This window comes from Mobula birostris, chromosome 1 (assembly GCF_030028105.1).
Source record: "Mobula birostris isolate sMobBir1 chromosome 1, sMobBir1.hap1, whole genome shotgun sequence".
Taxonomy (NCBI): Eukaryota; Metazoa; Chordata; class Chondrichthyes; order Myliobatiformes; family Myliobatidae; genus Mobula; species Mobula birostris.
In genome coordinates this window covers 7,114,781-7,129,194 of record NC_092370.1, presented here as the reverse complement: position 1 = coordinate 7,129,194, position 14,414 = coordinate 7,114,781, and the positions used below count along the sequence as shown (strand labels likewise).

The 14,414-nt window shown below is 42.2% G+C and overlaps 2 protein-coding genes across 7 annotated transcripts in view; both read right to left on the bottom strand.

The window, feature by feature from the left end:
* LOC140194756 (activin receptor type-1-like) overlaps positions 1-368 on the bottom strand; it is an 83,280-nt gene extending 82,912 nt beyond the window's left edge. Inside the window, exon 1 of the mRNA XM_072252027.1 lies at positions 258-368. The gene's annotated coding sequence lies outside the window, so the exon portion shown is untranslated. The remainder of the gene's footprint in view (positions 1-257) is intronic.
* Positions 369-5,517: 5,149 nt separating this feature from the next.
* Positions 5,518-14,414, bottom strand: part of reck (reversion-inducing-cysteine-rich protein with kazal motifs) — a 201,477-nt gene continuing 192,580 nt past the window's right edge. For all 6 annotated transcript variants that reach the window (XM_072251980.1, XM_072252007.1, XM_072251989.1 and 3 more), the window contains one exon: positions 5,518-12,326. In XM_072251980.1, coding sequence (XP_072108081.1) covers positions 12,120-12,326 — 207 coding nt within the window. In that variant the 3' untranslated portion in view covers positions 5,518-12,119. The remainder of the gene's footprint in view (positions 12,327-14,414) is intronic.

Here is a 14,414-nt window from a genome sequence, read left to right as displayed (position 1 = left end):
TTTCTCTCCCCTCCCCCAGACCCAACCGTCTCTACCCCGACCAGGTCTCTGCAACAAACCCGTCTCTCTCCTTCCACACTCCCCCTACCCCTCACCCCTATTTCTTCCTCCACGGTCTCTCCCTCTCCCCCTCCCCCCAATCTCTCCCCCTACCCCGGTCTCTCCCTATACATCCCCCCATCTCAGTGATCCCGATCCTTTCCCCACCCCATGTCTGATCGAGGAGGCCGCACCCCGGCTCGAGCAGACGCCTTTACCTGAGGGCGCGGCGCGGCCCAGCGCCCGGGATCCGGCAGCCGACCCTCTCCCCTCCGGCTCCAGCCCAAACTTCAGCTCCGCACCGAGCGTCGCGACGGAAACGCGCATGCCTGGTCGTGGCGTCAACACGTCCCCGCGGCACACGAAGCGTCACCTCGCAACAGACGCGCAGAAGGTCACGTGTCTGGAAGACCGGCGGGGAGGCTCCCGCTCTGCGCACGCGCACTAGTCCTCGCTCGACTTCGGCGAGTTTTCCGCAACCCGAGACCCGAACCCATAAAGATTCGTAATTCAGGAAATTCGGGAGACGTTCAGCAACAGCTGCAGAATGTCACGTTCTGTCGAGATAAAAGCCGATCGGCCCATCTAGACAGATCTAGTCTTATACCAAACACGAGAAAACCTGCAGGTAACAAGCAACAGGAATTCTGCAGATGCTGGAAATTCAAGCAACATACATCAAAGTTGCTGGTGAACACAGCAGGCCAGGCAGCATCTCTAGGAAGAGGTACAGTCGACGTTTCAGGCCGAGACCCTTCGTCAGGACTAACTGAAGGAAGAGCTAGTAAGAGATTTGAAAGTTGGAGGGGGAGGGGGAGATCCGAAATGATAGGAGAAGACAGGAGGGGGAGGGATGGAGCCAAGAGCTGGACAGGTGATTGGCAAAAGGGATACGAGAGGATCATGGGACAGGAGGTCCGGGGAGAAAGAAAGGGGGAGGGGCGAAAACCCAGAGGATGGGCAAGGGGTATAGTCAGAGGGAGAAAAAGGAGAGTGAGAGAAAGAATGTGTGTATAAAAATAAATAAAAGATGGGGTACGAGGGGGAGGTGGGGCCTAGCGGAAGTTAGAGAAGTCGACGTTCATGCCATCAGGTTGGAGGTTACCCAGACGGAATATAAGGTGTTGTTCCTCCAACCTGAGTGTGGCTTCATCTTTACAGTGGAGGAGGCCGTGGATAGACATGTCAGAATGGGAATGGGATGTGGAATTAAAATGTGTGGCCACTGGGAGATCCTGCTTTCTCTGGCGGACAGAGCGTAGATGTTCAGCAAAGCGGTCTCCCAGTCTGCGTCGGGTCTCGCCAATATATAAAAGGCCACATCGGGAGCACTGGACGCAGTATATCACCCCAGCCGACTCACAGGTGAAGTGTTGCCTCACCTGGAAGGACTGTTTGGGGCCCTGAATGGTGGTAAGGGAGGAAGTGTAACAGCATGTGTAGCACTTGTTCCGCTTACACCGATAAGTGCCAGGAGGGAGATCAGTGGGGAGGGATGGGGGGGGACGAATAGACAAGGGAGTCGCGTAGGGAGCGATCCCTGCAGAATGCGGAGAGAGGGGGGAGGGAAAGATGTGCTTAGTGGTGGGATCCCGTTGGAGGTGGCGGAAGTTACGGAGAATAATATGTTGGACCCGGAGGCTGGTGGGGTGGTAGGTGAGGACCAGGGGAACCCTATTCCTAGTGGGGTGGCGGGAGGATGGAGTGAGAGCAGATGTACGTGAAATGGGGGAGATGTGTTTAAGAGCAGAGTTGATAGTGGAGGAAGGGAAGCCCTTTTCTTTAAAAAAGGAAGACATCTCCCTCGTCCTAGAATGAAAAGCCTCATCCTGAGAGCAGATGCGGCGGAGACGGAGGAATTGCGAGAAGGGGATGGCGTTTTTGCAAGAGACGGTGAGAAGAGGAATAGTCCAGATAGCTGTGAGAGTCAGTAGGCTTATAGTAGACATCAGTGGATAAGCTGTCTCCAGAGACAGAGAGATCTAGAAAGGGGAGGGAGGTGTCGGAAATGGACCAGGTAAACTTGAGGGCAGGGTGAAAGTTGGAGGCAAAGTTAATAAAGTCAACGAGTTCTGCATGCGTGCCGGAAGCAGCGCCAATGCAGTCGTCGATGTAGCGAAGGAAAAGTGGGGGACAGATACCAGAATAGGCACGGAACATAGATTGTTCCACAAACCCAACAAAAAGGTAGGCATAGCTAGGACCCATACGGGTGCCCATAGCTACACCTTTAGTTTGGAGGAAGTGGGAGGAGCCAAACCTGCAGGTGCAGGAAATCCGAGCAACACACACAAAATGCTAGGGTTGCTCAGCAGGCCGGGCAGCATCTGTGGAAAAGAGTGAACAGTCGACGTTTCAGGCCGAGACCCTTTGGCAGGACAATGCAGAATAGTTTTACAGCTACAGTGCAGGCAAATAAGGTGCAAAATTATAACGGGGTGAATGGCCAGGTTAGGAACCCATGTTATTGTACTAGGGAACGACTGAATGGTCCATAGAGTGGAGGCTGGTTTCTGTGATGTGCTGAGCTGCAGCTGGAATTGATCCAAGAGACTGATGCTATTGTACTGTCTGGAAAAGTATCATGAGCTCCAACAAACCAATCTGGTTGTCCAAGTTCAAAAGACTGACAGACAACCAAGGTGCAAAACAAGACAAACTGCAAACACAAAAATGAATCTGTTGTACATGGTGACATACATGTACATAGATAGTAAATTTATTATGAACGTTGAAAAACAAAACTAAATAATCACATAAATAGACAAAAGAACATTATTGAGAACATGAGTTGCGGAGTCTTTGAAAGTGAGTTGATAGGTTGTGGAATCAGTTGTGTTGAGGTGAGTGAAGTTAACCACGCCTCAGCAGTTCATGGTTGAAAGTGAATAGCAAGCGCCACTTAGAGTAGCAGTTAGCGTGACGCCATTCCAGCTCAGGGCACCGGAGTTTGTTCAATTCAGATTGCGTCTGTAGGGAATTTGTATCTTCTCCCCATTACCTCATGGGTTTCCTCCGAGTGGCTCTGGTTTCCTGCCACAATCCAAAGATGTACCTGTTAGTAGGTTAATTAGTCATTGTAAAATTGTGTTACTAGTCTAGCGTTAAATTGGTGGGTTGCTGGGTCGGAAGGGCTTGTTCCGGGCTGTTACACTAAACAGAACCTGGTGGTGTGTGACCTGAAGCTCCATTACGAAGCAAAGTTTGGACTGGGGCGCAGGAGCTGCAGGACAGTGAATAGGATGTGAGGGAGGCTGGAAAGATGGCAGAAACACAAGACGGGTAACGACTAGGGCTAAATAACTGAGGTTGCTTTTCGATGGGAGGCAATAAGCGGCATCTCATGGGTCTTTTGGAGGATGCTAACTGAAGCTCGGAAAATGTCAAGAAGGGTACACAGGAAATCTGTAGGATGATCTGAAAGGTCAGGTATAAGATAGTGGCACTGGGAACTTGGGTTCAATTCCCGCTGCTCTCTGTACAGAGTTTGTATGTTCTCCCTGTGGCCACATGGGTTTCCCTCCAGGTGCTCTGGTTTCCTCCCACATTCCAAAGACATAAGAGTTACTAGGTTAATTGGTCACATGGGTGTTATTGGCACTGGAGGCTCGTTGGGCCTGTTACCATGCTAAATTAGACAAAAATAGGAGTAAAGTTGAATGCTAAAAATTGATGTTTTTAGCTTCCAACAGAAAGTTAAGTGAAACTGAAGAGTTGCAGACAGACAGTCAAGTGTTACAGGGAATCACTAAGTCACAGAGCTGTGGTTAAATACTACTGTCTGGAAATACATGGAACAAAGAGGAACTTAGAAAGAACACTAAATTAGAGACTATTGAAGTGCAGTCAAGGTAATGTAAATCACAATATAAACAATGGGGTGTTATGAACAGTTCATAGGACCTGAAATCAACTGCTCTACAGGTGGTCACAAAAGACTACAGAGGGTGGTGGACACAGCTCAGCACATCACAGGAACCAGCCTCCACTCAAGGACAGTTTCTGTCCCAGTTATCAGACGTTTAATTGGACCTCTTATACGATTGATTTCACAACCTACCTCATTATGATCTTAGTAACACACATCAAAGTTGCTGGTGAACGCAGCAGGCCAGGAATCCTGACGAAGGGTCTCGGCCTGAAACGTCGACTGTACCTCTTCCTAGAGATGCTGCCTGGCCTGCTGCGTTCACCAGCAACTTTGATGTGTGTTGCTTGAATTTCCAGCATCTGCAGAATTCCTGTTCATTATGATCTTGCACTTTATCATCGACCTGCACAGCACTTTTTTTTCCTGTAACTGTTAGACTTTATCCTGCATTGTTATTGTCTTACCTTATTCTAGCTCAAAGCATAGTGTAATGATTTGATCCGTATGAAGTGTACAAGACAAGCTTTGCACTGTATCTTGGTACATGTGAATAATAAACCAAAAGCAACACTAATTCATTAACTACCCCATGGACAGTTCCAGCCCGGCTGTGAAAGGAGGAAGGTTGAGCAAGGGACTGGAAACCCCACCCTGTAAAAACCCAGTGCTGCAGAAACGGAAATAGAAGATCCAAAGTCTTCACACCTGGGACAGGAAGGGGCTTTGCCAAGATGACACGAAGTTGTGTGATGACAGCAGGAGCCAACAAGGCCAATCAACCTTCTACAGGCCCAGGTCAGAGGACTGGTGAGCAGCTTGTCGGCACCCTATGCCCCAAGAGGGGGCAATAGGCTTGAGAAGAATAACAATACATTCCCATAGGCACATCCAACTGAAAGCCTCATTTAAAATCAACCAGACCCAGACACTGTTTAATGCTGTAGTTTCATCCTCACACAATATTACGAGCTCCAGCTTAATATGAGGGCCATAATTTTCAATACCGGATTATTCACGCTTTTGAGAATATAAATGCAAGAGGTTCTGCAGATGCTGGAAATCCAGAGCAACACACAGAAAATGCTGGAGGTACTCTGCAGGTCAGGCAGCATCTATGGAGATGTTTTGGGCCAAGACCCTTCATCAAGTCTGGAGAGGAAAGGGGGAAGAAAGTGGGGGGAGGGAAAGGATTATAAGCTGGTCGATGAGACCAGGTGAGGGGAAAGATGGGGATGAGGGAAGGAGGATGAAGTGAGAAACTGGGAGGTGATAGATGGAAGAAGTAAAGGGCTGAAAGTGGATCCTAACAGGAGATGAGAGTGGACCATGGAGAAAGGGAAAGATGATGGGTCCTTGGGAGAAAGGGAAGGAGGAGGGGAGAATGTAAGCACTTAATTGAGACAACCAATGTTAGGAGTCCTACACAAAATAATGTCAACATCAGCAATAAAGTACATGTGGAAATGCAAACTCCAGGAAAGTTTCATCATATCTGTAACAGTAATGTAACAATCAGCTATGGTTAGAGAAGTTACAGGAGTATTCTGAATAACTATTAAGAATCCACATCAAAACAAAAATCATTTCAATTATTTAAAATACCTCTTTATTAGAATTAACATATATAACATAAATACTGGTATTTTTCCAAGGAAAACTAGTCCTTGTACTGTGATACATTGTCTACATTAAGTGCCTACAAGTTCACAAAATCTAAAAATAGACAAAAATCTTTTTTTTTTGCACATCTTCCATTTGAAAACAAATTTTCTGGAAGGTACTTATGAAATAATACTGAAGATATAAAACTGACTTCATATAAAAGATAGGCTCGTGTGCGCACCAGGTACAAAAATAAAGAGCAAAAGGTAGAGGTAAAGATGGTGCACAACATTCAGCTTGACAGTACAATGTCACTCATTTTAGAAATGGATTGAAGTTGAAAATGCTCCATCAGTTAGCACGCATTAATACTTTCATATGGCACTTCATAAAGTTGTATCTCAAAACCTTCATAAGAATTTAAATAGCATATACACTATAAATATTTCAGCTCCAGCCCATTAATTAACACTTCATTTTTTTACCTTTCAAGGATAATTAAAATAATAAATTCCAGCTTATTTTATACATTTAAATGATTGTCATACTATAGCCATGGCTCTGAGCAAAAGTAGAGAGCAATTCTGTTACTCAAAGAGAGGGACGCTTTCTGATAGACTTGGAAAAATTCATTTAAAATGAAGCAAGAATCTGGAAATTTGCTAGATCCTGCATTTGTGTGCTGTTATAGATATATAATGGCCTTAAAATACAGCAAAAAAATATTTTCACACCTTCAAAACTCACTACTTGAGTAAAAATTGTAATTCTTAAAGGGGAAGGAAGGTTACATATTCAAAATTTTCTATATATATATATTTAATATCTCCCACCCTCCCTGCATTCCTTCCCCTTTAACTGAAAAAGCAACCATTTAAAATACATTTTCTGCAATGTACAAATATCAATTAAAACTTTTAAAAAGGCAACACTGGTGAATTACTGTGCAAAACTCTCCTTCATTACAAGTCTTCTTAAACTTCAATATATTTCATTTCAAATATTTGCAGAAAATGTATTTCATTCTAATCAAATTTCATGGTTTAATTTATTTTCTTTTTTTGGTATCACTTAAAGGAGCATGAACAAATCTTTTTTCTTAAGAAGAAGCACCTAAATCTTATTTCAAATAAAACTTGATTTCGTACAAAATCCTTAGATGGATTGAATTAATGTCATATATAAATCAGCCACAATGGAATGGCAGAGCAGACTTAATGGGACAAATGGCCCAATTCCGCTCCAATGTCTTAAAGTCTTATGGTCTAATAGTGAAATTTTGTAAGAAAACAGAAAACCGGAATGCTCTCAATGAAAGAGTGTACGGGAAAGTGCACAAAAGAGGATGTTGTCAGGAATAGGTGGCTCGAGTTTAGAAGGAATGATTTGGTTCTGTGTGGCTGACAGTTGAATTGATTTGCTACAAATGCACTGCAATTTGCATGAAGATTACTTTAGCTGCCTCACATCAGGAGAAAACAATGGAACCATGTGAGGTGTAGTTTTACGTAAGAAGTTTAAAAGCTGTGTATGACTTCCTCCAAATTTTGTGAACTCTTTAGAAAAGGAAGGGCACCACAGTAAACCTGAATTTGCATTTTGAAGTTTCATAACTTATTGCTATACAGATAAATCAGGAAACTGATAAACTCAAAAGATTCTACAGATGCTGGAAATCTAGAGCAACACACACACACAATGCAGGAGGAACTCAGTAGATCAGGGGGCCTCTATAGAGGGGAATAAACAGTTGAAATTTTGAGCCACGACCCTTCATTCGGACACACAAGTGATCTGTTGAGCTGTTAATGTTGATTTTTAATTAAATAATTTAAGTGATTTGCTTTCATTAAGGGATATTTGGGTGAAAATATTGACATAGTGCCTACTGACATTTCACAGAAGTTCACATTTAATCACGGTAAACCAGAATAGTTAATACATTCCAATACAGTTAAACTCCAATAATCTGGCATGTGGGGACCTCGGTGGCACCAGACTGACAGATTTTCTGGACTAGTGGAAATCATTTTAACCATTTTTAAGACATTACAGAGAAGGATAAATTTTCTAATGGACCAGTTAAGTTGGAGGGCAGCAGGGGAAGCATGAGCAGGACTGAAGAGAGCTTGGGAACTGTGGCCTCTGAGAGTGTGGACATCATGATTCCAGTGAGGGCAAGGGAATGTGAGAACTAGGGCAGCAGTGTAATAAAGGTAACTCTGGTACGTTAAAGGGCTCATGGAAACCAGGGTCTCTGTGGTTGGGAAAGGAGAATGGAATCTGGGGCCCCAGTGAGAGAGAAGGGAGCAGGGGCCTCAGTGAGTGCACCTGGTGATTCTCAATAATGACAGACATTACTGGGGTAATGCTTGAACCATCAGGGTTTCAATACCAAGATTATAAGAGTCTTACCCGATTTAGGACATTTTGAAACTCTACAATGGGAAGGATTAATACTAAATTTCTGAAGTATTATTTTGGTCATATTTGGGAGTTATGTGCAGACTCAAAGTACGATAGCTGCACATTGCATAGATTATCAAAACCAATCATGGGTATGGAATGGAATCGGCTTCTGATAATTTTACACGAGGTGCTCAAGCTGTTAGATGTAGGATTTAGGAAAGGTTGGGTTACATTGCCTGAACATACTCGACTTTCTGTCTTTTGTGAAACCCACCAGAGTCTGTAGAGGGCAGGAGAATGCAGTTGAGAGGGATAGTAAATCAGCCATAATGGAATGGTGGAGCAGACTCGATGGGCCAAATGGCCTAATTCTGAAACAATGTCTTTTGGAATAGTGCCAATTTATTTCTTACATTAACTTCAACAAAAATGTTCAAATTTTAAGTCCTTTTTTGCAAGACAACACTCACATTTTTTTAGTGCTGCAACTACATCAATGCGCCTGGATTCTGAACTCATGTCCTGACGAGGAAGCAAGTGAGATAGTTATTTGGGTTGCATTTTACTTCATTTATCACAGCACATCACACGAACCCTTACGGCCTACTCTGCTCACAATGACCTGGGGCATATTGAGTCAAGGAAGTAACGGCTCTTAAAAATCAATCCACATTGTAAGGATTTTGTCCAAATTAAACGCAAGGTAAAAATGGCACCAGTTAAAGATCCGAACTCATCGGTAGTGTTCTATTTCATATCAGTTTTGCTATTTCAGGGATCAAGTGGCGATGACTATGAGGATCTACATACAAAGTCATTAATAATAAACTTGTTCATGCTCTTTACAATAAAAGTGCTACCATTTCCTTCAAACACAACTTCGCTTGTAATACTGATTAGGATGTAAACTCTTTAGTACAATGATAATAAACATATATATATTTCTAGGAAAAACTACATAAAGTTAAAGAGAGCACAAAATTACTGAGTTGTGGTTGAGTGATGACAGGTAGTGTTGAAAACACTGAACTTACACAGAGCCCACGTCAGTGAAGAATTAACGGAATTAGCTACTGAAACAAAGAGTAGTCAGATTGATGTCAAATTTCTTAAATTCCATTAATGGTTTATCTGCCAAAAGTTAGCAATTTGGTTCCAAAGAATTCTGCTTTAATAGATGTTCTACTCTCCATTGACCCTAAATAAACTTCCACCCAAGCCACAATTTTTTTAACCTTCTTGTGAGTCAAAAATGAAATTTATCCTTTCTATCCTGGCAATAAAAGTATAATGCACACCCAGAGTAACAGACACAAAATGTTGGAGGAACTCAGGAGGTCAGGCAGCATCTAAGGGGGAGGGATAAACAGTCACGAAGCATCTCGGCTCAAAACGTTAACTTGTTTATTCCCCTCCATAGATGCTGCTTGACCTGCTGAGCATCTGCAGAATCTCCTGTTTATGATTTGCACAACCTGAATCTGTTCCAATTTATTACATGTACTTAAACTCGTCCCTCTGCACTTTCCTTACAATCCAACAAATATTTTTCTTTAAATGCTTATCCATTTCCCATTTAAATATTAATCCATCTGCTTTTCAGCAGCATATTTCAGATTACTAGTAACTCCTTATTCTAGATGCAGGTAGCCAGATTTGTCTATAGATTGTAGAAGCACTCTTAGAAACAGAATTATTTATTCAATCATTATTTATTTCAAAGTCAAGATTTAAAAGAAATCTTTATAACTACACAGATAGAAGAGATTCTGCAGATGTTAGAAATCTTGAGCAGCACACACAACATGCTGGAGGAACTCAGGTGAGGCAGCATTAATGGAGGGAAATGAACGGTTGATATTTTGGGCCGAGATCCTTCTTCAGCCTTGATGACAGGTCTCAGCCTGAAACTTCAACTGTTCATTTTCCCTCCATAGTTGCTGCCTGACCTGCTGAATTCCTCGAGCATTTTGTGTGGTTGAAGGCTATGTGCAGCATCTATGAAATTCATTGGGAACTTCGAGTTTTGAATAATAAATACAAAAGGAAAGTGGACGTGTATTTTGAAAGCTGAAAAGTAATGTCTTTTAAAAGAGATAAGGTAGACCAAAGAGACAGTCGGACAAACAGTGGCGGTGACCTAATGGCACAGCAAAATTGGTAGTTTAAAACAAAATAGCTAATATAAAGATTTAAGGAAAACTCCAACAATCTGACACCCAAATAAATTTACTTTGAACTTTGAACCCTCAGGACTTTGGAGATTTTTTGGAGGACCGGATATCACAATTAATTTAACCTAGTTCTACTTCCTGAGGAAAGGTTAATTCCCTATTAGAAAAGTTTCACAAAGTACCCAAATTCATTTTTTTTTTTAAGTATAAGAACTTTTCCAGTGTTCATGGAGATTTTAAAGGAAGTACGAGATACACACATGGGGAACAACGGAGAGCCTGATGCCGAACCATCGGAATTTCTAAACAAGAGACTCTAAAAACGCAGTTTTAGAGATTTATAACGATTAAACATGATACAGGAGGAACGCCAGCTAAAGCAATTATAGCACGAGGATCAATACGATAAGGCCAAGAGAAGGATATTAAAATTAACAGTAAAAAACAATTTTCAAGAAAAACTCATAGCAAAGGCAGTGAATGCTGAATGCAATCAATTGAAAGAAAGTGGAAAGCAGCCAGTAAAATGGAATTAATACTGTGAAGAAGTTTTGATGATTTAAATACAAATTCAAAACAAAAAAAGTAAAATAAATAGGTTGAAGTCAAATAAAGAAGGTAGCTTATAAGTGGAGTTCTGTACAGAACATACATAGGATTGTACTGCATTGGAAGAGGTTACCATAGAGCATGTGGTATCCTTGTACATTAACTGATTAGCAATATGGCTTATTCCAGGAGAATTAATCATATTTGTTTTGAAAGAAGTTCTGGTAATGGTCAAAATATATGATGGAAAAATATATTTTTTTACTTGGTGGAATAAAATTAAATATTTTTAAAATGTTTTTTTTCCAATTTATGTGACCTTTAACAAAGTGTTGAGAATAGGGAACTCTGAAGTAGAAACCAGTAACAGATGTAAAGAATAGACAAGACAGCAGGCAGGATAGCAGGAAGTTCATGTGACGTTTAAGCACTTGACGCAGACCGGTTAGCCCACATGGTCAGTTTCTATGCTGTATATTCTACGTAACTGTGGGTCTGAAAGTATAAACTACACACAGTGGTCACTTTATTAGTTACATCAGTACACCTGCTCATTACTGCAAAAATCTAATCAGCCAATCATGTGGCAGCAACTCAATGCAGACATGGTGAAGAGGTTCAGTTGTTGTACAGATCAAACATCAGAATGGGGAAGAAAAGTGATCTAAGTGACTTTGACTGTGGAATGATTGTTGGTGCCAGACGCAGTGGTTTGAGTATCTCAAACTGCTGATCTCCTGGGATTTTCACACACAACAGTGTCTAGAGTTTACAGACAGTGGTGCAAAAAACAAAAAAATCCAGTGAGTGGCAGTTCTGTGGCCAAAAACACCTTGTCAATGAGAAAGGTTAGAGAAGAATGGCCAGACTGGTTCAGGCTGACAGGAAGGCGACAGAAACCGAAATAACAATGTCTATTACAACAGAACACCATCTCTGAACACACAACACATTGAACCTTGAAGTGGATGGGCTACAGCAGCAGAAGACCAAACCAGGTTCCACTCCTGTACCTAATAAAGTAGCCACTGAGTGTACCTCCGTTAAAGTTTCAATGTGCTTGACAGATCTGCTGGTAGAATTGATAAATTAGTAAAGGTAGTGAGCTCGGTTATTTCTTACTTTAGGCCCAATTCCCTGTTGCACTCCACACTTGCAAATTGCTGTGCACTAAGATGCAAATTCTTTCAAACTTCTCACAAAAATAAACACATTAAAATTATTAGCTATCTTGAACAGCTTTCATTTTAAATACAATAGACACACCCTTCATTAAAAGGTTTGTATAAAGATATGTTTTGGACTACTACTTAAAAAGTACTGAAGTTTAAGCTTTGTGTATCTCATTGGCTTTCTTTTTGTTACCTCTTTTGTTTCTATGTTGAGATTTGTAGCTCAGTCATTAAGTACACCTTCTGGTTGTAGTTCAAAGGCAAAGTGAATGTAGCCTTGCTCGGGTAGGAAAACAACTGGAATTATAATAACCCTGACAAAGCAACAATTAGGTTTAGTAAAAGTGCAGCTGAGGAGAGGATTGTCACTGCAGTGTCAGACGAGTCTGTTGAAGAAACTTGCACCTGTGAGGTAGTGAGAGCTGACAGAGGGACATGGGCCATTAGAGCTGGACTGGCAGATTGGATCAGAGAGTCTATCTTTTCAGCCTCTTTATTGCAAGCTTCAATCTGCAATTTAAAACAAACACAGTTATAAGTACCTCAAAGCTCAAAGTAAATTTATTATCAAAGTACATATACTGTACGTCACTTTACACAACCCTGAGATTCATTTTCTTGCAGGCATTTGCACTAAATACAAGGAAACAAAAATAATAATAATAGATGAGCAATAAATATTGAGAGCATGTGATGAAGAGTCCTTGAAAGAGATTCCATAGGTTGTGGGAAGATTTCAGTGGTGGGGTGAAAGAAGTTATCCCCTTTGGTTCAAGAGCCTGATGGTTGGGGGGTACTAACTGTTCCTGAACTTGATGGTGTGGGTCCTGAGGCTCTTTGATGATGGATGCTGCTTTCTTGTGACAGCACTCCATATAGATCTGCTCAAGGGTGGGGGAGGGCTTTAATCATGATGGACAGGGCTTAGTGGGAATAGTTTAAAAATCCTCAAGCAGATCTTATGGAAGAGTTTGGATCACAATAAAAGTGAACGGAATTTATACTTTATTGTCGCCAAACAATTGATACTAGAGCGTACAATCATCACAGCGATATTTGATTCTGCGCTTCGCGCTCCCTGGAGTACAAATCGATAGTAAATATTAAAAATTTAAATTATCAATCATAAATAGAAAAGGGAAAATAAGGTAGTGCAAAAAACCGAGAGACAGGTCCGGATATTTGGAGGGTACGGCCCAGATCCGGGTCAGGATCCATTCAGCAGTCTTATCACAGTTGGAAAGAAGCTGTTCCCAAATCTGACAAAAACTCACGTTTGCCCTACAATATAATCTGTAACATGGACGACTGGATTCAGGCGAGTGAAATTTTGTTTCAATAAACATGAATACCGTGGATTCCAATTAATCAAGGCAGCCGCTTATTTGGGACAACTCGTAAAAAATAAAAAAAAATTGAGAAAATCAGCGGGATTCCTTTAATTTATTTGGGACACTATGCTGCTTAATTGGGGCAAGAGACTTGCCACATAGTTTCTAACTAGCGTCAGTCATGCATACTCGTGTGGCCATTAGATGCTACACCATGCTTAGAGTGAACAGTTTTTACATAGCATCAGTTACATAGCACCACTGTAAACAAATTGTCAACCAGCAGCCTTTATAAACCTACTAATTCCCACGTCTTGACGAGACCTCTTCCACCCCGTCTCCAGTAAAAATGCTATTCCCTTTTCCCAGTTCCTTTGTCTCCACCGCATCTGTTCCCAGGATGTGGCTTCCTTTCCAAGACATCACAGATGTCTTCCTTCTTAAAAGGTTGGGGTTTTGTTTCCTCCACCGTTGATGGTGCCCCCACTTGCATCTCCTCCATTTCCTGAACATCCGCGCTCACCCATCTTCCTGTTGTCTTAACAAGGATCGAGTTCCTCTTGTCCTTACCTACCACCCCATAAACCTCTGCATCAAACACATATCCTCTGTAACTTCTGCCTACTCCAAAGGGATCCTGCCACTATACATACCTTTATCTCCCATTTTCCATGAGGATCACTCCCTCCTCGATTCCCTTGCCCATTCATCCCTCCCCACTGATCTCCCGCCTGGCACATCTCTGCAAGCTGCCAAAGTGCTCCACCTGCCCACACCTCCTCCCTCACCTCCATTTAGGGCTCCAAACAGTCCTTCCAGGTGAGGCAACACTTCACCTGCAAATCTGCTGGGGTTGTCTATTGTGTCCTGTGCTCCCGATGTGTCCTCCTCTACATTGGTGAGACCTGTCGTAAATTGGGGGATAGCTTCATCAAGCAACTCTGTTCCATCTGCCTAAAGCATAATTTCTCAGTGGCCAAACATTTTAATTCCAAGCCCCATTCCGACATGTCAGTGCATGGCCCTTTGGGTCAAGATAAGGCCACCCTCGGGGTGGAGGAGAAACACCTTATATTTTGCTTGCATAGCCTCCAACACGATGGCATTAATCCAGTAAAAAAATCCTTCCCTTCACCTCTCCTCTTTTTCTATTCCCCACTCTGGCCTTTTATCTCTTCTCATCTGCCGACCACCTCCCCTTGAGTCCCCTTCTCCTTCCCTTTCTCCTATGGTCCACTCTCCTCTCCTATCAGATTCCTTCTTCTCC